The sequence below is a fragment of the Molothrus ater genome, chromosome 1 (genome assembly GCF_012460135.2).
Source record: "Molothrus ater isolate BHLD 08-10-18 breed brown headed cowbird chromosome 1, BPBGC_Mater_1.1, whole genome shotgun sequence".
NCBI classification, from domain to species: domain Eukaryota; kingdom Metazoa; phylum Chordata; class Aves; order Passeriformes; family Icteridae; genus Molothrus; species Molothrus ater.
In genome coordinates, this window is record NC_050478.2 from 131,983,198 (window position 1) to 132,011,124 (window position 27,927).

Below are 27,927 nucleotides of genomic sequence, written 5' to 3' on the forward strand. Positions count from 1 at the left end.
AACATTTGCCAAAGCTAAATATGGTCTTAAAAGAATTTCAATATTAGTGTAAAAGTTCTTCTGAACATGCCATTAATAGTTGTGCAATAGATCTAGCTGACACATTGGAGGTGGTGAGATGCACTCAAATACTTTGCTACCCACAAAATGGCACTTACTTCAGGATAGTTCCATACACAGGAAATAATACAGTAAATCAAACTAACAAATTACACAAACTATGCTATAAAAAGCAGTACACACTGAATAGTATACAAGAAACATGCACATGTGCATGCATGGTGAAGGAAGAGTCTATGGGATTCAGCTTTTTTGCTGAATAAATATTTGAGAGTTTTACAGTTCTTCAGCATTTCTTTTTATGTAATCAGATAACTGCAACTACAAATTCAACCTGATGACTGACATTTTTACATTACAATGGCGTCTTTGTTACTGCAAACAGTAATATATATACAACAAATCAGTTCAGAGGGAAAATGCAAATGCTTTCCATCATACTTGGCTTTGCCTTGTGATCAGAATGAGAAACCATGTGCATGATTTTTTTTTTCACAAGCAGTATTAGCCTCCTTTACCTATTGGCAGGGGTGGGAGGGGATCTGCTAAAATCCATTACACATTTTGTCCTGGCTGTAATAAGAGAAGGCGTCCATTGGGCGCTGGACAATTCAAAGAGCCAAGGAGTTCACTCAAAAGAAAGAGTTCTCTCATAGTGGACAAGCAGTTTGAACTTTGACACACTTTCCAAGAAGAAAATGTATTCTAAGTAAAGCATTTTACAATGTTTTCTCAGACGCAGAAGTCCAAAAAGTTTACTCATCCCTTACACCAGCCACCACAGAGAGAGATCTTTATTGTGACTGGTCCTTGCCTCTGACACCACTTCTGCAAGTCATATGGTTGCATAGAGAATCACACTTTTTTGGAGACTTGACTGCATGCAAACTCCAGTGAAACAGTGAGACCACCCATGAAGGCCAGGTCTTCAGCCACTTTGGACCAAGGCTAAATATCGGCACTCTTAAGGTGTTTTTTATCCTAAACATAACCTATGTTTGTTGCTAGCATTGAATAAATTTGGTTTCTTTTTATTCCTTAATCATGGTAAAAGCAATGGATTTTGACGGTCTGTAGTGTCAGCTGATGAGTCTAGATTGAGCAGATCTGCCTGGCTCCATTCTGCAAAGGAGATCTGTGACACCAGTAAGCCCCAGTAACTGCACTGCTGTTGTAGTGGTGTCCTCTCTGCCATGCCTGTCTATGCTGCAACACTGAATTATGGATAACCAGCTTGTCCTATACAAGATCCACAATGCCATGCTACAATTGCTATGTGGTAATTTGTTCCCTCAGCAGATTGTTTTCTGGGAAAAACACTCAATCCACTAGTGTAGCTGCCACACAGAGCATCTTCTTTAATTAAAAAGCACAGAGGACTTGCAGGTGCTGATGAGTTCAAGGAACATGAGCCATTGAGACCACTCCAAATTCAGTTTCATGAGAGACTGGCTGCAGAGACCACGTGGGTAAAGTTCCTGCCCATGACCTCCAGCCATTCACTCCTGGTGTTACACCACAGCTCATCACCTCTGCTGTTGCATCAGAAGTTATGTACCTTGAGCCACAGCCCAGTCTATAGTCTAGCTCCACAGAGATTGATTTCACAGACCCACCTGGACAGGTGATGAATTTCAGCACAAAAGCAAAGCAGTCAGCTGGGCCTGGAGCATGGCAGGCACTGTTTGAAAGAGCTTCACTACCAAAGTCAGTGTACTGGGGAGACTCCTCCTGCAGGTTTATGATTCAGGTAAACCAGACCTGGTAGCTGAAAGAAGTCCCACTCCCTCTCCTATCTGTCAGCCAGGCTTCCTGCAAGCTGTTTGCTAGGGATGTACATCAAACCATAAATAATCCAGAGCAGAAGGCTAAACTGATCTATAACTCGATGCTTTGTTGCAGGCCTAGTTTTCTGCTGTCTGGACCCTCTGATCTGACTGCCTGTAGCTCCAAAGAGCACCAGAGACAGCACAAGGGATGTGTCAGAAACACAGAAAGGCAAACAGGTGGGGAAGGGCTTTCAAAGGCAGCTGGGCATTATGTTGGCTTAGTCAGGTTTGGTCATTATCAAATGCCATCTCCAGGATGAGGTGCCATCCAGACTAGCCACAAGTTACACAAGTCACCTTACAACACCCCTGCAAAAGCTGGGATACCTCAGCACAGGAAATATTCATGTGGTCACTCCCTTCTGCTTGTCATTTTCAAGGGGTTTCTTATTGAGCAATGCAACCAAATTCCTCTTTTGCTATCTTAGAAGAGGTTTTCTTTTGGGATTTTGGGACTGCACTGTTCTTTCAGAATTATTTTGTGAAGGAAGAGGAATTCAGATTCACATTGTTTTCAAGAAATTATTTCAGTATCAGTATATCCTACCTATGTCAGTTGCAGAGCCTTCAATGAGCACAGCACAGAGTGAATGATGGCAGCAGTGATAATGAGTGCATATGGGAATCCCAGGAAAGCTTTAATCATCATCATTAACATTTTATTTTCTGCAGTGCAATTCCTACTCTGATGTACCACAATTTGCTGTAGCAGACTGCAATGCCCAGTGCTGATAAAGATGAAGAGCAGGGAGGCCATGAGGAAGAAAGTAATCACTTAGCTGGAACTGCCATGGTTGTTTACTGTTTTGATTTTTTTTTTTTTTTTTTTTTTGTTGCTGTGTGAGTGTCTTTCAAGTTAGGTGTGATTTTGAAGTAGAAGAAAGGTATACTCAAGCATGTAGACAGATGATATCTAGTTTCCCTGGTTCCTGGCTTGTTGATCATTTAAAAGTTTGTGTCCTCACAAACCATGTTGCAACTTCTGGTTTTAGTACTGCTTTGCCCAATTTGCTATCGCATTCAAATGAACGTTAAAGGAAAGTAATAAAAGCCACCAGGCCCAGGCTGCAACACCAACGAATTTTGGTAAATGCGGTGGAATTTTCTTATTGCAGCTTGACATTCAGTAAGAAACACAAACTTTAGGTAGGGACCATTTGGAAATGGATCGTGAAGGTAAATTTGTGAAAACAGTAAAGGAGAGAACTTCTAAAATGTATGAACTCATTATGCCAATGGTACATAATCTAAGGGATGACTTCCTAGCTGAAGATGTATTTTACAGGAAAGTTATAGTGAAAGCTAACAATATTAAGTTCTTTATAAAGTGGTTCATTAACTGAAAAGAGTTTTTTTCTTAGACAAATTGCATTAGAAATGTCAGCCTTAGGGGTCCTGTCATCCTTGCTAAAATAGCTTAGTGCCAACAGAACTACTTTATACAGTTTGAAAGTAATTTTGCAGTCAAGAATTCTGTTTATAAGCTCTTTAAACTCAATTTCACTGCAAAGTTAACCTGAGTTGTAAGTTATTCCAGGTATAACTGGAATCCTTTCTATACAAAAAATATGAAACTCAAGCCTGTGTTTGCTTTTGATTTGAGGCAGCCAGTTTAATAGGAGGATAAAGACTGATACTGAAGTGTCTGTCTTGTCAGCTACTCTGTCCTATGAGGACATTTTTCACCACTTGAGTGATATTATTCCTCCAATGCCTTTCCATTCCTCCTCCTTTATTGCCAGAGGCCTCCTGCCCGTGCCTGCCTCAGAATGAACAGCACCACCAGCTTGTGGTACTGCGAGGAACCTTTAAGGCTGGCAGAAATCCTGGGGCATGGGTTTGTGGTGTGAAGTTTTTTAAGGGTAGAACCTGCTTTTAGTGCTCCCATTTCAACATCATTCCTCAGTCCTGCCCTTCTCTACCCCTGCACTGTTCATTTCTGCTGATCCAGTATTTTTGGAGTCCTGAAAAAGAGACATTTCTAAAGACCAGCTCAGTGGCTCCTGGTGTGGCACAAGACACACGATGAGGGCTGCAACATGGGCATGGCAGGGGGCATGCAGGGTCAGAAAGCTTAAAACAAAAACATGTGGCATTGTGAAGCTGTGACAACTGCAGGAGATACAAGGGAAGGTACAAAGACATGCTCCAAGGGCAGAGGCTGCAAATGCCCCTTCATAAACTAGCAAGAGACTTGAGGAACCTAATGCAAGAGCACATAGAACACTTCTAAATCCCCCAAAAATGCAGCCAGTGCTCTGGGGGGGGAGGCTAGCTGTAATTTTCCTGAAACCCACTTTAATCCCCATAACTCACTCCTTTGAGATACAGTCATATCTTTCAGCAAAAAGGATGTAACACAGGAATCAAAATGTCCAATCATAGTTGTCTTGTAGCAGGCAGTGTGGGGAAGAGGAAACATAAAGTGAGACAGGAAAGTTGTTGATATTTGGTTCTAAAGTGTAAAAAAACTTTCTTCATAGTTGGAAGGAATTTTGGTTTGCTGCTCTTAGTTTAAGAGATGCTATACAGAAGAAAGAGAGGAAATTTTTACAAAGTGTTGAATGTTTTCAAAGGTAGAAGAGCACATTTATCTAAAGCAACAGTGGGAGTCCAACAAAAACAATTCAGATCATGCAAAAAAGCAGAGGCTCCCCTAAGGATTTACCTGTAAATCTTCATTCCAGAGGTCTCCACTCAATCTGAGCACAGCCCTCCAAACCCAAGTGGGAAGGCAAAACTCTCACTGAGATGGCTGAAAGAGCCTCTTCCCACCACTTCTGCACTGCCCAGTTTTCCTGCTTCAGGGGCAACTCAGTCTGCTGCTCTGCAACTACAGAACTGCCACAAATCCAAGCCTTGCTACAAAGGAAAATTAAAATTCAGGTTAACTGCATGCTTCTGAGTCTGCTTAAAACTAAAAGAAACAGTTCCCCAGATACATAAACAAGCAGAAGAGAAAGAAAATACTGTCCCACTGATAAGAGAGGTGAATTTGTCACTGACAATGCTGAAAAGGCAGAGGTTCTCAACACTTCCTTCACCTCTGTCTGCACCAGCACTGCTGGGCCCCCAGCCATGGGGACAAAAAATCCAGGCTGATGCATCCACAAGGGCATCACCAGCAGAGATCCAGAAGTCATCGTCCCACTCTGCTCAGTGCTCATCAGGTCACACTGAATACTGTGCACAGTTTTGGTCCCTGCTGTGCAGAAAAGATGTGGACAGGCTGGAGAGGGTCCAGAGAAGAGCCACAAAGATGATCAAATGACTGGGAAGCCTGTGACAGGGGCAAAGGCTGAGAGAACTGAGTTTGTTCAGCCTTGAGGAAAGAGGGCTTAGGGGAGACCTTATCACCATGTTCCACTATTTGATCACTATTTTATGGGTGGCTGCAAAGATGGAGACTCCCTTTTTACAAGGAGTCACATGAAAAAGACAGGGGGTATTGGGTACAAGTTACTCCTGGGGAAGTTACAGCTACTCACACAATGAAAACTTTTCACAATGAGAACAATCAGCCATTGTTCACAATAATCTCCCTAGGGAAGTGGTGGATCCCCAATACTGTACACTCCTGAAACTTGGCTGCCAGTGTGCTGGGCCATCTTGTCTAGATTGTGCTTTTAACAAGATAGGTTGGATGAAATGTTCCTTGAGGTCAGTTCTTTCCAACCTGTATTCTATGATTCTACAATTTAAAATCATGGCCAGTTTTTGTGCATGCCCCTGGCTGTGAACTGTGGTGGTTCAGCAGGACCCTGGAGAGAGGAAAATGGAATGAGGCAGGAACATTCTCCGTGTCTCTTATTGTGAGCCAAAGACCTTTTTTTATACAAAAGTCCTGAGAACCCTACACCAGAAGGAGGTAAGCAACATGACCTGTGATACTTACTCTAAATTATGCATGTAGAATAGCACCCAAGGATATAATGAAATCTATTGTGATGAACATTATATGCTGAAAGGTTTGCAACATAAAGGGCTGTTTTTCTTCATCCACTGAGGGTGAATTTAGCACTAAAAAAAGATACAGGAAAACACAGTTGTTAATGTGATGGGAATTATTACTGTGTAATAATTTATGGGTGTTGTTTGTTGACTTTGCTGTTGGGAAATTCACTGTCTAAATATATAGGCTTGATTTTAAAAAGGGAAAAATCAGGCTAACCTAATAGATGGTTGGAAGATAAAATACACAGATAGCAGAACAAAAATCCCAAACCTCTCAAAATAGGCTACTTCTTCACACTCTGACCAGCAGGTTGAGGAAGGTGATTCTGCCCCTCTACTCCACTGTTGTGAGATCCCACCTAGGGTACAGCATCCAGCTCTGGGCCCCCCAGCACAAGGAAGATGCAGACCTGTTGAAGCAAGTCCAGAGGTGGGTCATAAACATGGCTGGAGGGCTTGAGCACCTCTCCTGTGAGGACAGGCTGAGAGAGCTGCCTTTCAGTACCTCAAGGGGGGCTAAAAGAAGGTTGGAGAGGGACATCTGACCAGGGTATGTAGTGACAGGACAAGAGAGAATGGCTTTAAACTGAAAGAGAGCAGGTTTAGATTGGATACTAGGAAGAAATTCTTTACAGTGAGGGTGGTGATGCACTGGCACAGGTTACCCAGAGAAGTTGTGGATGCACCATCCCTGGAAGTGTTCAAGAATGAGCCCACACAATGGATTACCATCCCTGGAAGTGTTCAAGGCCAGGTTGCATGGAACTCTGAGCAACCAGATCTAGTGGAAGGTGCTCCTGCCCACAGTAGGGGGGCTGGAACTAGATGATCTTTAAGGTCTATTCCAACCCAAACCATTACATGATTCTATGAAATGTGTTTGGATACATACAAGTTACTGGAGAAAGAAAAAAAAAAAAAAGAAAAAAAAAGACTGTAACCAGATCAAAAGGACTATTTTAGGTAAAACAGAAAGGAGCATGTGCAGTGGAATCAGGCTGTCATGGACATAATATTTTTAAAGAGAAGAAGGAAAGGTGTTTCAAGAAGCTGGATCTATCTGTCTTGTTATAAAGGGCCAATAAGTATTGAGAAAAATGAAGTTTGTTGGTTTTAAAATCTTTTACTAATCTCTCTCACAAGGAAAAATGCCAGACATTAAATATCAGGCTGAGTACCACAAGTGAACCTCACAGTGCTCTGCAGGATTAGATTAAGAAGGAAAACTGAGGAATTCACAATGAGATGAGTAATACTGCCCCCCCCTACCCCCCCCCAAAAAAAAGAAAAAAAAAAAGAAAAAAAAAGAAGAAGAAAAAAAGTGAGCTTCCTGTGGTCAGGGAGCAAGAGAAGGAAATGTGACCACATCTATAACCACTGTAGCTGCCCCAAGAGGTTTCTTACCTGAAGGTTGATCATGCTTCTGTGAGGAGCAAATCCAGGGCCTAAGTTGCACTAAGAGCACAGTTCAGACTCAAAACAAGAAGGAGCTGTCAGATCTCAGGTAGTGCCTGGTCTTCATTTTTCTTTTTAAGTAACAGTCATCTTTTTCTAATGGTTTAATGCCAAAAGTATGCTTGAAGGAGGAATTTCAATGAGGAAAGTTGGCAGTCCTGCCCAGGTTCCATTGATTCAGTGGAATTGGCTGCAGTCCTTGTGGGACAAGTGCTCCCTTAATTTTAGACAAGTCTACTTCAAATATAATTAGACAGGAGTCTTTATTTTTCTTTTTTGCCCGACATGCTGAGTGAGACACATTACTTGTAATCATTATATACTAGTTTATTGATCGTGCCTTTTCAGTATTCACTGTAGAGAGGCTTGTTTTAACAGAACTGTCAAGAGATGTGTCTGGTTAACAAACAATTACCAATTGAAGGTATAGAAACAAGCACAGGGATTTTGCCAGGATATACAGAAATGTGCAGGGTATTTTGACAAAAGATGAAAGGGCATTTCTCTTGATATTTTTTAAGAGATGTTCCTAAAGTCCATTTAATGACATTTTAGGAGTGGTTCAATACATTGTTTTCATCTCTGCTTTCTGTATTTCAATATTTGTAAAGATTGAACAAATGGAAATTATTCTCAGGAATATTGCCTATATGGAAAACCTATGAGAGCCCACACAGGCTCGTTACTTATAATACAGGTTACCATTAAAATGTATTCCAGTTATTAGGAAAGCTGGAAGTGAGTCAATTATTTGAATAAACAAACAAAGACTTGGTTGCCCTGTAGTTTGGTGCATCCCTGAGACGTCTGCAGGCTCCTTTCCCACGCCTCCTGTCTCATTCCTGAACTAGCAGAGGCTGTCATGCAAGGCAGCCTGGCAGCTCCTAATGACCAGGTACAATTCCTGCACTGTCCACTGCTGCACATTTGCTGCAGGCACAGGGCATCCACTGCAGCTTGTGTGCATCAGAGGAGGAAAAAGAGGTTTTGCAGCTTAGGGAAAGAGAAGCATCAGCTTATCAGGCCAAAGGAATGTTACTGTGGTCCCTCCAAAGGGGCCCTGCGTTCTGACTGCCTGGACAAGCTGAAATACAGCAGTTTGCTGTGTCAGACATGAGAAGAAGGTAAGAAGACAAAAAAGGTGCCAGCTTTTTGCTGTCCCCAAAAGACTGGAGAGGTTTTTTTTTTTGTGTCTAAAAGATATAAGAAACAGTGATAACTTCAGCAAAAAGAAGTAACTCAGCCTCACAACTGACTGCAGTTTCCAGCCTTGTTAGGAAGCAGTATCCCTACATGCAAATTCTTAGGTAATTGAATGAGGACAAACAGAAACAATACACAAAAGAAACAAATCCCAAATATCCACTGGGACAAAGTATGCATATTTCAATTCCTTAAGCATGAAAGTCTGTATTTTCCAAAACAACTAATGTTTCCTGTTTCCATTAAGGTCTCAGACTGGGCATCCCAAACCATGCAAAGCTGTTGGCCAACAAGTTTATATTTACCCTGGGAGTCAAGGTGAGATTCATGACACTGCTGCTTATTAAAGCTCTTGTTTTAATGTCCTTGGCTTTTGCAAGTTATGACACAGTAAATACATTTGTGTCACTTAGCAACCTCAGTTGTTTCTACAGGAATGTCTTTTGTTCTTGGAAATCTATTATAAATGCAGATTACAAAACAATTATTGGGGAATCTAAATTTGTCTTATTTGGATGGTGTTCTGGCCTCTCTGCAATCTGCATTTGAACTGTGCACAGGAAAATAATTTTGCACAAGCACCCTTCACTGACGCTATTGTTATGAAGAGAAACTCTGCATATTTAACAAATATTACAGAAGTTTCTGTAGAAAATAAAGGATGTGAGAAACGCCTGGAGAAAGAAAGGACTGGAAAGGACTGCTAGTCACTGGGTTGACTCAGTTCAAAGCTGTCTTACTGTTTTGTAAACAACACTATAAATACTTGAACACTGTGATGCAACACTACATAGTCTCTATCATGAATTTATCAATGTGATTAATTTCTACACATGCCAAAGTCTGAGATCACAAACCATGCAGCTCCAGCAAAAGGGTTTGAAATGTAAACACCTGCATAAATGAACTATTATTTATAATTTTCACATTGACTGGGTTACAGGGTCTCCATAACAGATTAGAACATGCGCATGATCCTGAAGATGTAGTCAAAGGACTGAGATTACACTGAAATGCAGACTTTAAAGGATTTAAGGGTTTTCTTTCTTTGTCTTTAACAGGTTTAAAGCTCTGAATGCACAACCATGTTGTCAGGATCAGTATAAAAGGTAAAATATATAAATTGACCTTTATATTCTGAAATTAAAATGTATCCTCAGGAAACACAATAAAATGACATCGAATTTTTATAGATGGACACATAATTAATATAATTAGTACTTGTTTATGAAACTCAGATTTTGTCCTCTGCTAGGAATATCTGAAAGACAAGTATTACTAAAAGTATCTTAAAGACTGTTTTCTAAACATTTGAACAGATAAAGTGAGAGTGCAAATGAACAATAATCATAAATAGGGACCAATCACTACTCTCAACTGTAATATCTTGCTAATAGAATAACTTAGACAACAAGTTGCCATGAGAATTTTGGCAATCCCAGCAGACCATACACAGAAATGCATCTGGGAAAAAAAAAAAAAAATAGCAGCAATGGTCATTTTCTGCTCAGAAAAATACTGTCAGGGGTCAGAAAAAATTTTGTCAACAGTTTTGCAACTCCTTTTATACTTTCATTTTAAAAAGAACCTGCCTCTATCCTTAGTGTTCTATGCTCTGGGGTTTTGGAGATTTTTTTAATTGCAATTACTGTGGTAAACTGCTAAAGTAAAAGCAGTGTTGCAGAGCTCATCTCCAGCAGTAGAAGACCAAGTATGATAACCAGGCTGTGATTCTCCTAATTAAAAAGAGAACACAGTGAGTAAGCTATAGCTTACTCAGGACTTGGCCAAATGACCTGAGAGCTGGAACTGACGAGGCCTCAGCTTCTTTGGGGCTGACCTGGCAGCCAACCCTGCCACTTATGCTCACAAACTCCACACCAGGACACCTATGACAGCCCTTTATTAGTTGAAGTTGTTCTCATTTCTTTGGAGAGGCACTAGCAAACAGCTGTGGTGTTTCTGCCAGGAACACCCGACAATGGCTGCAGACAGTTTAGATCTGGCCCTAGCATGGACTGGGGTTTAGTCCCAGAAAGGTCTCTGGGTGCTGACAGACTGAGATCCATTCCACAGATACGATTATGATGTAAATTCATATTGAGCCCTCTTTGGTACAGTTTTCCCACATAAACAAATCTTTGAGGGAGAACCACAGATATAGGATATATGATCTTCTCCAGCATTTTAGCTTTTCTCTCATCATCCAGTGAAAAGAGCAGATAGTACCTAAGTAATGGCTGAGATTCCCAGTTCCTCTAGGAGGACAATCTGAAACACTCTTCTCCTGAATGTCCACAAACCTCATTTTGTTCAGCTGGTAACCTGATCAATAGCATTCAGTGTAAACATATGTAGTATGTTTAGTCCTAAAACCCTCAGCAGATACTCAGTCCATTGTCAACCAGTGACCACTAAAATTTTGCATTTAAAAAGATCTGAGGACATCAGGATTCTGCTAATGACTGCGCTCTTCCCTCCCTATCTGTGGCACTGATCTGCAGGATCCTGCAAGCTTTTCCCAGCACTGCCGTTGGTTAGGGATGCAGTGAAGCACGATTTGCGATTATCATTCCCGGGCTCATGAAAGCCCCAGGTGTAGATGTAATCACAAGCAGCACTGAGCTTTTGCTGGTATCGCTTATTTTGCTTTTGTGGGAGAAGAAAAGGCTGGAATAAGCTGTACTGGTTTATTGCAGTTTTGCTTGTATAGAATACCAGATTACCTACTCAGAAGTGATCTGAATATAGATCTCCCTTGAGTTGAAGTAGATCCATCCACTGCATCTGTGTTGGCCTGCTTCTATTGCTTTTGAATAGCTACCGCATAAATAAGGAAAAAAGGTGAAAGTGTTTTCTTAAAATTATTTGGGAGCAGGCAGGAGGCAACAAAATCTCACATTTTTATCATCTGCAGAAAAATGTGATCAGAGTTTTAATTGACAGTTACCAAAAAGGTGCTGAAATTAAGAAAATCTTGGTATCTTAAGTACGCACATGAATAAATAATATGCAGTTAGGTAACAAGATTTACGCCCAGCGATACAAATCCTAGCAGGGGATGTAGTAATGGGCTTGGACGCCCAGGCTGGAGTGACCGGTACCATGCGCAGACAGCAGGCATGCTCACAAACACGTGCAGTGATGCACAGGGTCTCCTGCTCTCTACAGCGAGTGGAAGTAGCTCAGGAGGACATGAGGACAAACGGACCAAAGGACACGGCCTCTCCTTTGCCAACCGCTTACTGATTAATCAAGGGCACAGTGGTGAGAGCAGTTATGTGTATGAGCAACTCACACTTTACAAGCTGCTCCCAGCGGAACCGACCGCATGCCCCGTCACGTGAATAAGCGTGTTCTGGAATACGTCCCCAGAGTTCCAACTCCCAGAAAACCTTTTCTAAGGCTCATCATAGATATTTCAGTCTCTGCTTGAATGATGCAGCGACAGAAGCAAGGGAAGGAATGGGACTGGGACATGAAGAGACAGGGCAGAGCCTTCATGCAGGTGATGAAGTAAACCGCAGGCTGAGAGAAATCCCGACGGAACACCTGCACAGAGTTGCTGCACGTGTGCAAATACAAAGGAAGGCTCCGAAGGCATTTCTGCGTCAAGGAACTAAACCCCGAACCAAAGCGCTGCCGGCTGCGGGCACACAGCGGGCACAGCAAGCAGGGCAGAGACGCGAGCCGAGCGGTCAGAGCCGGGCGCTGCGGAACGAACGCGCCGCGATCCCGGCACAGAACCGTGCGGGAGACGGCGCAGGCTAATGGGGACTACCCGCAGAGCCGCGGCCGCTCCCGGCGCGGGCCGGTCGCGCTCTGCTGGGAAGCGCCAGCTCCGCTTCCAGGCACGCGGTACCGCGGGAGAGCCGCACGCGCGCAACCGCCGGGCGCTCACGGGGGCACCGGCGCGCGCCCGCACCGGCGCCCCGGGGCCGTTAACGGCGGGGCGGGAGCGGCGCCGGCCGGGCCCTCACCGGGCGCTCACCGGGCGCTCACCGGGCGCCGCTCGCGCTCCGCGGTACCCCACGTGCCCCCTCCAAGCGATCGTCCCGAGGCGGCGCGAGACCCTCCGCCGCGCGCCCCGCCCCCTCCTGCCAATCACAGCGGCCCCGCCCCCGAGACCCGAGGTGCGGGGTTTGAAAGCGGGCCGGTCCACGCGGCGCGCAGACGGGGGGGGGGAAGGGGACGGGACAGGCACCGTCGCACTCGGTGGTCGCGGGGCGGCCTCGCCCGGCCGACGGCAGCCACCCCCGCGCTGTTGGCCGAGCCCTCTCCGCGCGGGGTATCGGCCCCGGGAGCGGACGGCGAGCGGTTGGTCCGGAGGGCCGCCCCCCTTCCCCCCCCCGGCCGGCGCAGTGGGAGGCGCCCGGGTGCGCGCGTCACCCATTGTTTACAAACCAACGCCAGCGGGCCGAGCTCCAGCCGCGACCGCAGCGCCGGAGCCGCGTGTGCTCGCGCGCGCGCGGGGCGGCGGGCGGGCGGCGGCCCCGGTCCCGCTGCGGCGGCTGCGGCACGGCGGGGACCCGGCAGAGATGCCGTGCCGCCCGGGTGAGCGCTTCCTGCTGCTGGAGCGCCCGGTCGCCGTGGGACAGGCGGGCTCTAAGGAGGTGGACGCGCTGGTGGCCAAGCTGGGCGAGGTGCTGCAGCTGAGCGCCCAGCGGGCGCCGCCGCCGCCCCGCGCCCCCAAGCACCTGGGGCCGGGCAGCGCCCGCGACCGCGCCGCTCCCTACTCGCCGCGGTGCTGCAGCGGCGCTGGGGCCGGGCTGCTGGCGCCGCGGGGACCGGCCCCGCCGCAAGCCCACTCGCAACACGTTGAGCCTCCGCGGCCGGACCGGAGCGGGCAGCAGCGGGTGACCAAGCAGCTGTGCGGACGGGGCTGGCTGCGGAGCGCCGCCCGCCGGAGGAAGCAGCCTCCGCCGGGGCCGGGCGACGGGCCGGCGGAGGAGGAGGACCCACACCGGCTCCTGCAGCAGCTCATCCTTTCCGGCAACCTCATCAAAGAAGCCGTCCGGCGGCTGCAACTGGCGGCGGCGGCGGCGGCAGCGGCGGCATCCGCGGCCTCCAGCGGCAGCGGCAGCACCTCGGCGGGGAGCGGCGGCGCGGACGGCGAGGCGGCGGCGGCGGCGGTGCAGCCCCTGCAGTAGCCGGCGGGGACGAGCGGCGGCGGTGACCGGGGCGAAGGAGCGCGACGGCGGAGCCCCCGCCGGGCGGGCTGCGGGAGCGCGGTGCGGGCTCCGCCAGGATGTAAGTGTGTCCCGGCGGCGGGGCCCCCCGGCCGGTGCCGGTTCGGGCGGGAGGGTGCCCGAGCCCCCCCGCCCCAAGGTCACCCGCGGCGCGGAGCCCGTGGAGCCCCGACCCGCACGCCGCCCGCCCCGAGCTGTTGTTGTGTCCCCCTCCCTCGTCTGCCTTCCCCGGGAGCTCCTCCTTCTCCTCCCCCCGCCGGGGCAGCCCGGCCGGGGCCGCGGACCCCCCCGCCGCCGGTCCCCGCTGCCGCGGAGCTGCTCCGTCTCCCAGGAGCCATTTGCAATAATCCTCGCTGACCCCGGCGGGAGGTGTTTCCTTTCCCCTCCCGGGCTGGTTTGGTTTTTTGTTGGGGGTTTATTTGTTGTTATTTTAACGTTTATTGTTATTATTTCTCGTTGTGACTGTATGAAGCAGTTTTAAAAAATGTGAATATCAAAGCTGGAAGGCAGCTGGACTTAATAACAAATGAGTGAATGGAGCCTGAGATGCATTGTTCACATAGGTAGCCGAAACAAGTTTTTTCTACCAAAAAGAAAAACCCTGAATCCACCCTTCCCTGACAAACTCAATGGCTCAAGTACAAGATGCAGCTGTTGATTTTAAATATATGCACTTCGTACCGGAGCGTTTGAAATGTGTTCCTGATTTACAGGACTTACTGTCTTAATTAACCTGTCTGTATTGAATAAACGTGGTCTTGTTTTTATTTTTGGGTCTGTGTCTCATTGTTAAGGGGAAACGAATTCTGGTTCCTGAGAACAAAACTGTGTAGGCTCGTCCCCCCTTGGTCTTCTTTCGGTTGTAAGATCTCCATTTTGCAAGCAAAAAAAAAAAAAAAAAAATCCCCACAACAATCCGCATAGTCTGATGCAGTGGGACACCGGTTATTAATGCACAGAGATGCAACTGAGCCCCTTTGTTTGCCAGCAGCGTTCATTCGTGAGCCATGAGACGCCCCTTGAGCAGCCCAGAATGTGGCTGTTGGAATTTATAAGTCAAATCATACCGAAACAAAAATTAGGCATTTTGTACTGGGGAAGGAACGTGGTTTGTGTTGGTCACTTGTTCGGGTTGTTTTAATTTTTTTTTTTCTTTCTTTGAAGATAGAGCGGGGGAAAAAAGACTCGAGAAAAGGTCTAGGCAGCAATCATTTTTTTTTTTTTAATCTGTAAACCAGAATTTGATAATTCGACGCTGGTCATTAAGTTTGAATACCTATTATGAATAGCTTCCTTTGTAAAATCCTGTGTTGGGTTTTTAGGAGTCATTGAGCTTCAAGATGAGAACTGAGCACATCAGGCAGACTGGAGCTTAACAATCTCCCAACCCCCACTCATTTGAGGTAAAAGCTTCTCCTTTGAAGAAGGTAGCAATCCCACATGAAAGAAAATGGAAGATGTTTGCCTTTGTCCAAGAGAGCAATTTGAGCAGCTATGTTTACTTGTGTGATTAGTTCTTTTATGAATACATTAAATCCACAAAATATTTTAGATTTCTTTCTCTGCCACAGCTGCTACTAGAAACTGATGCTGAAGCATTTTATGATGTCTCATTGAATTCCTCTTGCATTAGGACCAGTATGTGTTGTTATTATTAGCTTTATCTTGACTAATTTATAAGTTGAATGCAGTTTTTCCATATCAAAGCATGTAAAATGCAAAAAAAAAAGAACTTCAGTGCATTTTAGAACCTCCTTAATTACTAACATCTGAAGTCCTTTTTCTCATAACTTGGGCTGCTTTCGTGGCATTTTGCACAACTTGGAAAAGATTCAGATCTGCCATTAGTTCTTGCTCTCTAATACAATAATGTACTGTGAAGATTATCCTTCAAATGAATTTTTATTTGCAATTTTCTTGTTTCTTTCTCCAGGAAAAAAAAGTTCAATAGCAGATACAAAGAATATAACCACTAGCCACAATTGAAGAACTAGTTATTCTTGTATTTGTCCTTTAGATGCTCAGGAAGGTAGGTATTTGCTGTGTAGATGCTGAATTTGAACCCTGGGATGAGTAGTTTAATTACTAAAAAAAGCTGGAGGAAACATGCTGAAAGCTGGGCATAGCTGGTGGAGCCTGAATAGTTAATTATGGTTAAAAATATATGGGTGGGGGTCAGCTGGAATTCTGAAAGCTGGCGAGTTTGACTTGAACTTTTTGCCACTGATAATTATGCATCGATTTTGCATCTCCTTTCCCTCCCCCCCTTCCTCCTCCCCAAACCCTAGCCCCTGTATACTAATGAGAACAGCTAACTTTACAAGTGTCCTTTGTAGTCATTGAAAGCCTCGAGACATTCCTTTTAAGGATTTTACTAGAATAACACTTTTCAATAAAGTGGCAGTTGAAGTGAGGCGTAGAAAAGATGCTAATAAATTTCACTGTGACTGGCTGGTTTTTAAGCTTCCTAAATTACTTCTAAAATAGCTTTTACTTTCTCCTTTGTGCGAGGCTGGGAGATGTATATATGAACAGGGTTATAGGAAGCTAATATGCAGAGTGTGTGATGATTCAGTAAAAGGAATTTTGGCCCTTGTTTCAGATAACTTGCATAACTCACCGACACATCTTTGTCACTTACATCTTCCACATAAGTGTTTGTCTTCTTCAAAATACAGAACATGTCACTCCTTCATAAGGGAACGGATCAAACATGGCTCGTTTTGGAAGACACATTTTAAAAGGTGTTGGACAATTGAAGTATTGCCAGAAGGTTTCCACTGATTTGTTGCAAATTCTCCTTTTCTTTGCCTTGTGCTACTATGCAAGCATACAAACTGTGGTATGAAAGTCATCATCTGCTTTGTTTCCCAAGCAAGTGTTGACCTGGTAAATAATATTTTTTCTAGCTTTTATAAATCTGTGTTTCAGAGGTGGGGTTTCTTTACTGTAGTAAGTCTGTGCCAGCCCTCAAATCCCAGCTTTTGGTTTCTAGAGAAAAAAAAAGGAAATATTTTTGGCCTTTACAGTATGCTTAAACTTTCTTCATTCATGAGTGAAAATGTAAGTTTACTTCCAGGTTTAAATTTGGAATAAAATTGTATTTTCATGATAGGCATTTCGCTGGTTTTATCTCTTTTTTTTTTTCCTGTACCGTGAAGAAAAAAATTGTTCAAAACACACAGATTTTGCAGTGGATGACATGAACTGTTGAATCAAAAGTAAACCATTTCAATTTTTTAACAAGTAACATTTCAATGCATTGAGAAAGAAATCTAATTTCATTATATCTACAGGGGGCTATATGTTTTGAGGGTAAACTTGATTTTAAATAATGTGTAAACAAATGCACTGAAGGCTCACAACCTCATCTTTCAATGTGCCTCTCTATGTGTTGCACTAGCATGGCACTGGGATGCCACAGATTTTTCATTTGTGGTTTACATTGCTGCTTAACTCCTCCTGAGCTTTCTCTATGTGACTGGACAACTGTTTTCCTGACTGCCCAAAACTCAGCGTTGCATCCCAGTTATATCTTGTTCTTTTTACTCCCATGTTCCCTGAGCTCTTAAAAGTACCTCAATTTAGCCAGAAGTCTGGCAGGTAGAATGATTTTTGTCTGCTATTTCCCTCATGTGACCCATATCCCTTGTAGCTCACTACTGTTTATTGTACCAGCACTTAGAATTTACTGTAAAAATTACATTGGCATGGAACTTGGCATGATAAACATGGTGGGAAAGTAGGAACTCCACCCTAAGTCCTTAAAATGAGGTTTAAAAAAAGCCTTTCAAGCAAATAGCAAGTGCATCTCATGGAAGGCAGAAGGGAGAAGAAGGATCTATGCTGGTTAATGCACAATTCAAGTTCTGGTCAGCTGGGGCCAGTCCCAGTGTTGGTGACTTCTCCTCCAGCTCCATATAAAAAACATTTCTCATTCCCTCCTAGTCCCTGGCTCCATGATTTTTGTCTCTTCACCTTGCATTCCCTGCCTTAGCCAGGCCATTTTTTTCAGTTGTGGTTGAAGTATTTCACTTTTACATGTCTTTTGTTCATGTCATATTTCTCTTCCCAAATATTAAGTAGCTTTGTTCTCTTCAGTTGCTTTTTGGTGGGTGCTTTTGATGTGTTTGTTCACTTGACTTTCAAGTATTGTCACTCAGTCACTTCTTGGTGGCCACAATCTGGTTAACTCCTCACAAACCTTGCATGTGAGTTGGAGGGCAAGTTAGAAGTGTCCATTTTCAGTTTGTACTGAATTTCTGCATAGGGCAGAAATCAGAGGAGAAATCCTAGCTGCAATGAAATAAACAGATGAAGTTAACAGAAAAATTATTTTCAACTTCTATGGGAATTTCCTCCTGTTTTTTTTTTTAGAAGTAGCTGGGAAATACCACTTAAAGTGGTACAAAAAGTATATAAACGCCTTTGGGGAGACACAAAAATGACATCAGCACACTCATTTCCTGAGTCAATGAGTTTGGTTCACTTTTTCTCTTACAAAAATTATGTTTTAGCTGTGTGACTAACCTCAGTCACCTTTGTCAAAGCTGCAGAACTGCCATTATGCAATTTCCTTGGCAAAAGGCAGCTGCTGGAAAAGAATTGGTGCCCATAGAGAGAGGAAGGCTGCAGTGTGCCCGAGCTGCATTAGTAAACACTGTAAACTCCACAGCAGAGGAAGCTACAGGAAATCAGGCACCATAAATTCAGAGGCGTGCAGCATTAGCTGTTCCTTATGCAATATCCTGTATTTAAATTGTATTATTTTTGCTTCCCATTATATAATATGGTGGTGTCTGGTGGAGTAATACAGCCAGCTAAGGGTGCTCTTCATCACTGCAGGCATTAGGTAGGACATGAGCAATCAAAAGAAATTGTAAAAAACACCATGTCTCTGTGTCCTGCTTGTAGTTACTGACTTGGCAGGACTTCATTCATGAAGAGGTGCAAGGATAGGCTCTAAGCTCCTAAGCTATATGAAGAAGTTTAGTATGTTCAATTCCAACCCCAAGAACATCTTTTATAGCAGCAACAAATTTAAAGCTAGGGGCAAAAAAAAACCTGCTGGAGTTTTGAGCTTGGAAGCCAAGTGGTAAATTCAAGAAAAAATGGACCTGCTTTCATTTTCCTCCCATGTAGGTACTTCAGTCCTTATCCAAGGAACTTCACTGCTCCTGGCACACTATGGGGCTTGTATCATCAGCTGCCCCTCAGGAGATGATCTCTCATTGATTTTACAGTCCAGGGAAGTTGTAGTCTTCCAGCTCAATGGGATCACTTTCAGGAGCAGTGCTGACTTCAATACATTTTTCATTTGGTGGTAAGGGATGAAACAGCACCAGGATAAAAATGTTTTAATTAGAAGAAATGGATCCTGGCTAGCTTAATAGTAAATATTTACTGCTCTAAGCATTTTACCATAAGAGATTGGGGCTTATTCTATCCACATCACAACAATTGTCCTAGTTTCAAGGCTTAAATCTACAGGAGCATGGGCTCACAGTTAAAGTGGAAATTTGGGTTATTAGTGTTCTTAAATCCACATTGCAACGCCTTTCTTGTTTACAAGACTATCTTAGTGTTCCAGAGGAAACCACACAGGGCTGAAGCAGGTGACTGAATGCATGTATGTACATCCCCAGCCTCTCCTGCAAAATGGAGGATGAGGGGGTACCTAATCCTCTCCTGATGCCAACAGGCAGCTTTGGCACTTGCTGTTCCAGCAATACTGATCTGTCAGTGCATGGATATGCTCCACTGGTGTGATATCTCATCTCTACATTGTTTTGGAAGGCAAAAAACCAGACATTTATGTTTTCCATCTTGCTGTTCAGCTCTGTTGTTAGTTTTCACGAGGCTGCTTTGACAGCTGCTTTCCTCCAATGCCTCCGATGCAAACTTCCTCAGCTGCTGTCAGCTCTGACCTGAGCTGTGGCTGGATTCTGGATCACAGAACACAGAAAACTTATTCCTGTAAAAAAGGAGTAAGTCAGCCTGGAGTGTGCCAGACTGGTAGTAGGATGGAAATAAGAAACATAAATTTCCACATCTGCATTTGTGTAGATCTGTTCTTCTGTTCTTCTCCCACTTTTTTTTTTTTTTTTTTTTTTCTCCTTTTAAGAGAGGCCACAGATGTCAAGAATCTCTGGAAATCAAACTGCCTACCTCATTAGGGGTTTAGAAGTGATCCACAGCCGCTATGTTCACTTTTCCCCTTGTGTTCTGGAGAGCCTTTCACAGCACATGTGGTTTGTGTTGATCCTGTTCTCCAATCTGCAGTGAAACAAAGATGCTTTGGGGCTAAAGAGCAAACATGCTCAGCCTGGGTGCTGTGCATGTGCACACACAAGCATGGATCAGATGTGAATGGCTGTAACAGTACTGGTGTCCAGGATCAAATATGCAGATGTTTTATTGACACTAAGAATAAATATAGACTTATACAAAGGACTGCTATTATTTCAATTTAAAACTAAATTTTCAGGGAAAAAATCTAGTGAAATCTAAGGCAGAATATAGTTTTGTTTTCTGTCTTGTTGTAAAAGTTAAGGCAAATGTCTTTTAGTGTAATACTGCCTATGTCCTGCATGTGTCTTGCCTGGATAGCTGTTCCTGAGCAGGCCTTATCCTAGAAAAAGCAGATCAAACCCTACCAGAACTACCAAATAATCGTAAGAAATAGAATTTCAAATGGATTTTGGTTTCCCTCCTTCTTCCTAAATATAACAAAAATCCTTATTGTAAGGTATATATCAATGATGAATAACTCTTTGAAGAATGTCTTCATGCAGGAGTGACCTAAGTTTGCAGCCAGCATAATGCAGATCTGCCTTATTCTTGCAATGGCTTTAGCTTATCTGTTATTGAAAGTCTCAATTATTTTGGCTTCGGTAATTTTAAATATGGTTGCAGACACATAGAAGTTGAATTTGTGTTATCCAGGAGGATATGAACTTTTAAGTTCATAAACTTTAGAAAGTTTTAAATTGGAGAGGAGAAGTTAACTTGAATGGTAGACCTAAATAGAGTACTGATTTTCCATGAGTAATTTAAACTTCACAAGTTGTTCAGTTTATTTGAGCTCTTGTGAATCAGCAGAGGAGATTAATAAATTGACACCAAATGTGATCTTTTGGAAATGATAGTCATAGAATCACAGAATGGTTTGAGTTGGAAGGGGCCTTTAGGATCAACCTGTTCCAGCTCCCCTGCCATGGGCAGGGATGCTTTCCACTAGACCAGGCTGCTCAAAGCCCCATCAAACCTGCACTTGAACAGTTACGGGGATGGGGCACCCACAGCTTTCCTGGGGAACCCATTCAAGTGCCTCACCACCCTCACAGCAAAGGAAAAGCCATTCCCCTTTGTCCTGTCATTACACACCCTGGTCAAAAGTCCCTCTCCAGCCTTCTTGGAGGCCCCCTTCAGTACTCCAGGTCTCAGGAAAACAGAGCAGAGGGGGAGAATCATCTCATCATAAGTAAACCTTTAAAACTGTAAGGACTGTCATACTGGATGAGACCTAAGCTCTGGGTTGCTCAATATTTTGGATGCCAGGCAGCTGCTTCCTATCACCTGCTGTGTGGTGGAATAGCCCCCAGCAGCTCTTGTCCTGATGTCTTGCAGTTTGGCTGCTTCTTGGTTAGAGTCCCTTCGGTGCTGTTGGATTTTGGAGCTTTGGCCATGGTTACAGTTGATTTTCCTGATAGCTCTGCATGACACTGTGGGCGTTCCAGTGCTTTCCAAGCCAGGAGAGCTGCCCTGCTGTGTGGCCTGTGTCTGCTCAGATTCAAAACTGCTTTCTGTGGATGGCAGTGGGAGGCTGATCAACATGGTGAGGGAACAAGGTTCTCCCTGTGAGAAGCAGAGGGGCTGGCCAGCCCATCAAACCTGACCTCTGCATTTAATGCTGAGGGCTGATGATCAAAGAGTAGGAATGGATGTTTCCTGTGGAAGCTGCCTCCAGAGAGGAATGTGGGACTGCAAGTCATGCTCTATATGAAAGACTCCTCAGGACATGTTGGAGCTGACCAGGAAGAGAAACAGAAGATGAGACAGCACTTCAGAGAGGTGGGATTTGAACCAACACAAAGATGGGAACAACTCTGGGGAAAAGCGGTTTTATACACTCTAGATCAAAGGATCTACACTGAAACCCAAAAGGGTACATAAGCTTCTATGCCCCTTACTAACTCCTAGAGAAAGAGGTTACTGAAACTGAATAAGCAGATTATGGAGTCCCATCATGAGAGGAAAGATTGTTAGAGACCCATCAGGAGAACTATCAGTAGGAACAAACTTCCTGATGGGAAAGAGCAGTTGCATGGCAGAGAAAACTAGGACAGGCTTGAATAGCTATCCCTGACTGCATACCAAAGGGTGTGGAAATGTGGACCCTGACTGTGGGCAGCACTGACTGTTCCTCCTGTTCTGGTGTGCTGTTGGCCTGGGTCTTGCTGGGGTTTTACCCTTTTCCTGTCACTGATTGACTCTGGGATTGTGGGTTTGCAGGACAGATGGCAGGACAGACATAGTTTGGGGGCTTGCCCTGCATCAGTTGCATCAAATTGCGCCTAGCACTTGAGATCTGAACCTTTTGTCTAATGCTCCACTTAGAAGCCTCTGCGGGGAAGTGGGAGAAGTACAGCACTGCCCAGTCTGATTTCTATAATTGTGGCTATAAAACAGCCTGTGTGGTTATTGACTCTTGGTTGTTGCAAAGTGATTTTGAAAGCACTGGCGTTGTAGCAGCTACACCTTCCTCTTGCCTTTTTTTTCTCTTTGGTTAAGTCAGTTGCTACTGCACTTTGACCCTTATCACAGTGAATGAAATTAAGTATAAGTACTATCTATTGGCTTGCTGCTCTTTTGACTCCACATTCAGCAACGATGACAAAATTTTGTTGGTACCAAAGACTTCAGCACTTACGTTGTCATTTATAGGTCACAGCTGAAATTCATGGCCCTGGGTGCTCCTGGCATCAACAGCTTCCCTCGAATAACTGCTGTTACTCAGTTGTTAATGCTCACACTCTATTTGGTGATGTCTCTGGGGCACAACAAAGCTGATTATATAATTTACCACATCCTTATGTCCTGGATATAAGGATAAACCTTTTTCCCATGAAGACAGCCAGATATTGGAAAGGTTGCCCAGAGGTTGTAGTCTCTCTCCTTGGTGGGTTTGATTAGACTGGAGAAAACACAGAGTAACACAGTCTAACTTCAGAGCTGTCCCTGCTTTGGACAGGTTTCTGAACTTGAGACCTCTTGAGAGATGTTTCTGACCCAAATTATCCTATGATCCCACAAAGTTGGCACATTCACTTACAGCAAAATATTCCTTTCTAATGCAGTACATGGAATTCATCCAGTGTTTCCCTAAATCTCAACTAGGAATGAGGAATCCAGGCTATGTGAATGTAGTCCTTATCAAGCATGTAATTACCAGGCTTCTTCCTGCCATAGGTTCATTCACCCTGACTACTACTCTCATTTAGGGTTATATGACTGAAAGGACCATTCTTCTCAGTTTCTTCTATGTCTAGATTCTGGTGTTTCTCACTGAAATCTGTGAGGCTTCAAAAGCAGCAGCATCCTTTCCCCTGGCACCGATTACTCACTCATCCATGGCAAGCAGGATGTCCACTGTTCTGCTGATACTGCTCAGGCAGACACATGCACTTTCTTCTCCAGCAGTAGAAAAGACACACAAAAAGGACAGAAAGGATGGCAGCTGTCATCTTTGTGGTTTGGGCATTTTTACTTTCCTCCATGGCTCACACCTGGATCATTTGGATCATACCTTTAGACTCAAGAGGAAACAAACCAGTCAGTGCAATGTTTGTGTGCCCAAGGGCAAGGGTTATTCCTAAGAGGCCAAGAAAAAAGCCTTTTCCTGGATTTGAAGGAACACAGTCCCCTGTGTTCTTAGTGGCAGCTCTTGTCTCAGTAAACCCAGTGCCTTGGGACTTGACAAGAGCTGACACCACCTTCTGTATCAGGAAGCAGTTTCCTGTGTACCAGTGATATCTCAGAAATTGTTCTAGGCTGGTGCCTGTGTGGGTGTTTCTGATCACTGTGCCTGGACAACAAAACCACTCCAATTCTGGTTGTTCAAGATGAAAGTTAATTTAAAAGTTTCTGTTTGGTACATAATCAAATTCACATCCTTTGCTTCAGATAAGGCATGAACCTGAGACCACCTTTCAGACATATCTGAGTGCCCTGCACATCTCTTCTACCCAGCACATACCCTCCTGTTCTTCTCTAGGCAAGGGCATTAGGAAATTCAGAAGAAAGCCCACATGTATGATCTTAACAGGGCATGGCCAGAGCAGGCCGTTCAGCTGTCCAGATCTCCTGAAGCTCTCACTATAATCTCCAACAGCACAGGCAAGTTGTTCAGCTTTTCTGAATGACAGCATTTCTAAATCTCACCTGGAATATTAGCTGGCTAGCTTCCACAGGGATGGCTTCTTCAAAGTCAAACCAAACTTCCCCAAGGTTTCAGTTGTATAAGGCAAATTATTAAGAAAAAAAAGGAGTGTGTGTGTGTGTGTGTGTGTGTGTGTAGTTTTCTATGGTGGCAGAACACTGTGGTATTTCTTAGCAGAGTCAGACATTTGTAACAGATACACGGATGCTTCCAGAGCAGAATGTATATGGCCAACACATCTCCAAGAGCCAGCTCTGAGGAACCAACCATTATTTCCCAATTAAATATTAAAAATGGGGAATGCTGGATGGTTTAATCAGGCCTGTTGCATAATTTACTCTGGGGTAGACCATTCACATTTTTTTCCAAATGTGTCTTGGCACAAGGGCTTTTCTTGATGCTTAATTCACCTCTCTCTTATCTGAAATGCCATTATTCTCTGTTGCTCTCTGTGGGAGGCGTGACCAGAGCCTCTCATGGCAGTGCAGGCAGAAGCATCGCTGCCTGCTCTGAACCACCACAGTCCTCTCCCTTGTCTCCATCCCTGCCTTTCAGAAACGAGAAGAGCTTGTTTGGTTTTTAAACAAAACTGCTGAGTTATCTCCTGTAATACCCTATCGTCCTATCCGGCTGCACTGTTCTGCTTTTGGTTTTTGCTTGGCTGGCTGGCTGGCTAGCAAGCCCCTTTTGCATGGATATGTACTGCACTGGCGTGCCACGAGGCGAGCAGAGATACGTCTATCCTGCTACGTGTTTGGCAAAAACAAACCAATCCTTTTAGCACCAACGAGATGTCATTATAGTCACCCTCTGGCCTCTCCCTCAGCAAAATGAGGCTATAAAAAAAAGGCAGGTCTCCAGCCCGCCCTATTAGAGTTAATGAGGAAAGCTCGGTGCAAGTCAGCGGTGCAGGGGCCTTTCCGCTCCCGGGCCGGCGGCGGCCGGGCAGGGCTGCGGTGAATCAGCACGGGGGACGCGCCGGGCCGCCGGCACCGGCACCGAGCGCTCCGCGGCACCGGCCCGGCACCGGCCTCGCGGGGTCACGGCACGCAGGGATTCCCACGTTCCTAAGCTGGGCACTGCTTGCGCGGTTATCCTTGCACCTCCCTCAAGTGCGAAGCAGAGGGAGAGCGCTTACAAACGCCGTCTTTGAGCGTGGGGATTCAGGATCTGCGCCAGTGGCTCGTGTCAGCTTTGAGGCTCCGTGTTCCTGTGTCGTGGGGCTCTGTCAGGACTTCCCGTTAGATACTCACAGACACCAAAAATAGATGCTCCGTTACTGCAGCATGCTAGCTGACAGTAATGATAGGGCTCTGCTTACTAGTTCAGTTACATACTGGCAATCTAGTCTCTTTGCATGCTTTATTTATCAGGTATTAATTGCAATTTCCACTTATCACCCCCAGCCGAAATCACTGCATTGTCTGTTGCAGCGGTCAGACATTTACTTATTTTTGCTTTTATTATTAGCACGAGAAAACTCAATTACAACAGGCATGCATACACAAACACACAGTAGTAGGTCTGTGCTGATGTTCTTAAAGATACACATCTGCTGATACTAAAAATAGCTCCTTGTCAGCAGCTTGGTAATTTTAGGCTCAATGAGAATTCATCCCCATGGTAACTGTACAGTTGTTGAATCATTTATTATTTGAGCTTCAAAATCACAACAGTGCCAGCAATTTTCAATCTCTGAACATTTTTAAGGACCTTTTGCAGTGTTGCAATACTCCTTGCTCCACACCATCAATATTTATCAAGCAAACAGCTGTAGCTGACTACCTGCTTCTCCTTGGACGTAGTGGGGCTGGGATACTCGATAGGAGGATGACAGTTTGAATAGGTTTCACTTTTGTGATAACAGCAGCCCCGTGATGTGGCTGTTTGGCCAGGGATGGTACACACCAAGCCCTGCAAACTCCCAACTGGCAAAATGAAACTTTAAAGTGTCAACCTAAGCCACGGTCTTTGTCTCGAGAGCTAGAAAACAAGATATCTCAGGTCTCGGTGTTGCAAGAGGCTTTGTAGATAAGAGGCTGTTAGTTTTTAACCTCTCAGATAGACGCTGTTGACCCCAAGCCGGTGGGGGACACACTGCCTGGCTTTGAGGAGATAAAAGCTGTTTGCACTTTCCCTTGCTTATAGATAATGCTTGTAGCCATCTTGTGCTAAACCCAAGAGAAGCCAGACCCCTAGGCTAGCAAAGAGTAAGGTGAAACTCAGGTTCCCTGAGACCAGCGCTTGCTCAGACTCTGCTGTCCTGGAACCTCCAGAGAGTGGGACCAGGGTAAGCTCTGCAGGGTGGGGCAGGAGGTACAGAGTGAGAGCACTGTCAGGTTTGAAACAACAGAAATCACTCAGCAGCACAAACACTTCCACAGCACCCAAACTGCAGTGAGATGGGGTGCCAGAGACTGATTTCAGGATGGTCTAAATCACAGACACCAGTGCTCCCAGCAGCCGCACACGTGGCTTCTGTTGCACTTTGCTGGCCATTAGATTTACTGGAGTGCACAGTACAGAGAGAGGTAGGAAAGGTTCAGTCCCTTCTAGTCTGACAAACTGGGATCTGAAAGACTGACCCAGAAACACAGAGGCTATTCCCAGGTGCCCGCAGTTGTAACGTGATACACTTAACAGAGCTGATTCTCCTGGGTTAAAACATTGTAGCTGTTACACACTGTCAGGACTGATACCTTATTTTTAGATCAAATGTATTTTAATTGCGTGAGCTTTTAAGAAGCTCTTGGACAAGGTAATCTGCAAGGTGCTTTGAAATTGCCTTTTGTCTTATTAGTTCAGTTGAGTTGACCACAACAAAATAATAATGTGCAGGCGCCTTTTACAGCTGCTGTGCAGCTGCCTTCTACCTTGAGCAGCATTCTGTAAATCTGTCAGTACCCCAAGTGTGTTGTGCATCACCCTGGTGGGATTTGTCAGGTGATCCTGGTGTGCACTGCAGGGAGAGCCAGCGTCTGCCATCAAGGAAAGCTCAGTTTCCCCTCCAGTGCAAGTGTATGATCATCACTGATGTCAGTTCAACTCACCTACATGCCAAGACAATACAGTGGATTTCTGACAGACAGGAGCAGGAGAAAGTGGCCCATCCACAAACCAGCCCCCAGCTCTGAAGTTGTCTCTGGGAGAAGAAGCAGCTATTCTTTATTCTTTATTCGTTATTCTTTATTCTTTATTCGTTATTCTTTATTCTTTATTCTTTATTCTTTATTCTTTATTCTTTATTCTTTCATCTGGTTCCTCAGTCTGCTCATTTAATTAAACCAAAAATGGCCTTCCTTCCAGTTGGTTCAGCTGCTGTACATTTATCCCAGAGCACATAGATAGCACAGAGATAGATTTGGAAGACACTGCCTTTTTGTATTTCCACCTCCCGGGCTCCATCTTCTCGGGATGGGAAGTGCTCTGTGTGGCACCTCTTCAGCTGGTGGAGGTGATGCCAGGTCTCACTGTGCCACAGACAGACATGTCAGTAGCAGAATTACTTGCTTGTAGCAACAAAAAAGCTGGTCACAGCTCATAGGTTTTATAATGAGTTGGGAGGTGAACAAAATCACCTGCACAATAGGCCAGAAGTGGAGTTTATTCTCAAACCTTTTGTGGCCAAGAGCTTTTCTTCAAGCAGTTTTTCTCACTTGCCACACAGTGCTGGGTGGGTGGTTTGATTCTGCCGAGCAGGGTGCTGCCCATGAAGATGGGGTGGCTGTGCCAGCAGCTCCCAGCTTTTCCCAAACGTTGTTTTCCTGACAAAGGATGAAGATCTGAATAATGACCT

The 27,927-nt window shown here is 44.8% G+C and overlaps 1 protein-coding gene across 1 annotated transcript; it reads left to right on the forward strand.

Moving 5' to 3' along the window:
• The first annotated feature begins 12,819 nt into the window (after window positions 1–12,819).
• Window positions 12,820–14,457, forward strand: LOC118684353 (GSK-3-binding protein-like). Its single transcript, XM_036379170.2, has one exon. The coding sequence runs from the start codon at window positions 13,040–13,042 to the stop codon at window positions 13,649–13,651; it is 612 nt and encodes a 203-aa protein (XP_036235063.1). The 5' UTR covers window positions 12,820–13,039; the 3' UTR covers window positions 13,652–14,457.
• The last annotated feature ends 13,470 nt before the right edge of the window (window positions 14,458–27,927 follow it).

Coding starts and splice junctions, on each gene's coding strand:
- LOC118684353 (XM_036379170.2), top strand. CDS start 13,040: ATGCCGTGCCGCCCGGGTGAGCGCTTCCTGCTGCTGGAGCGCCCGGTC.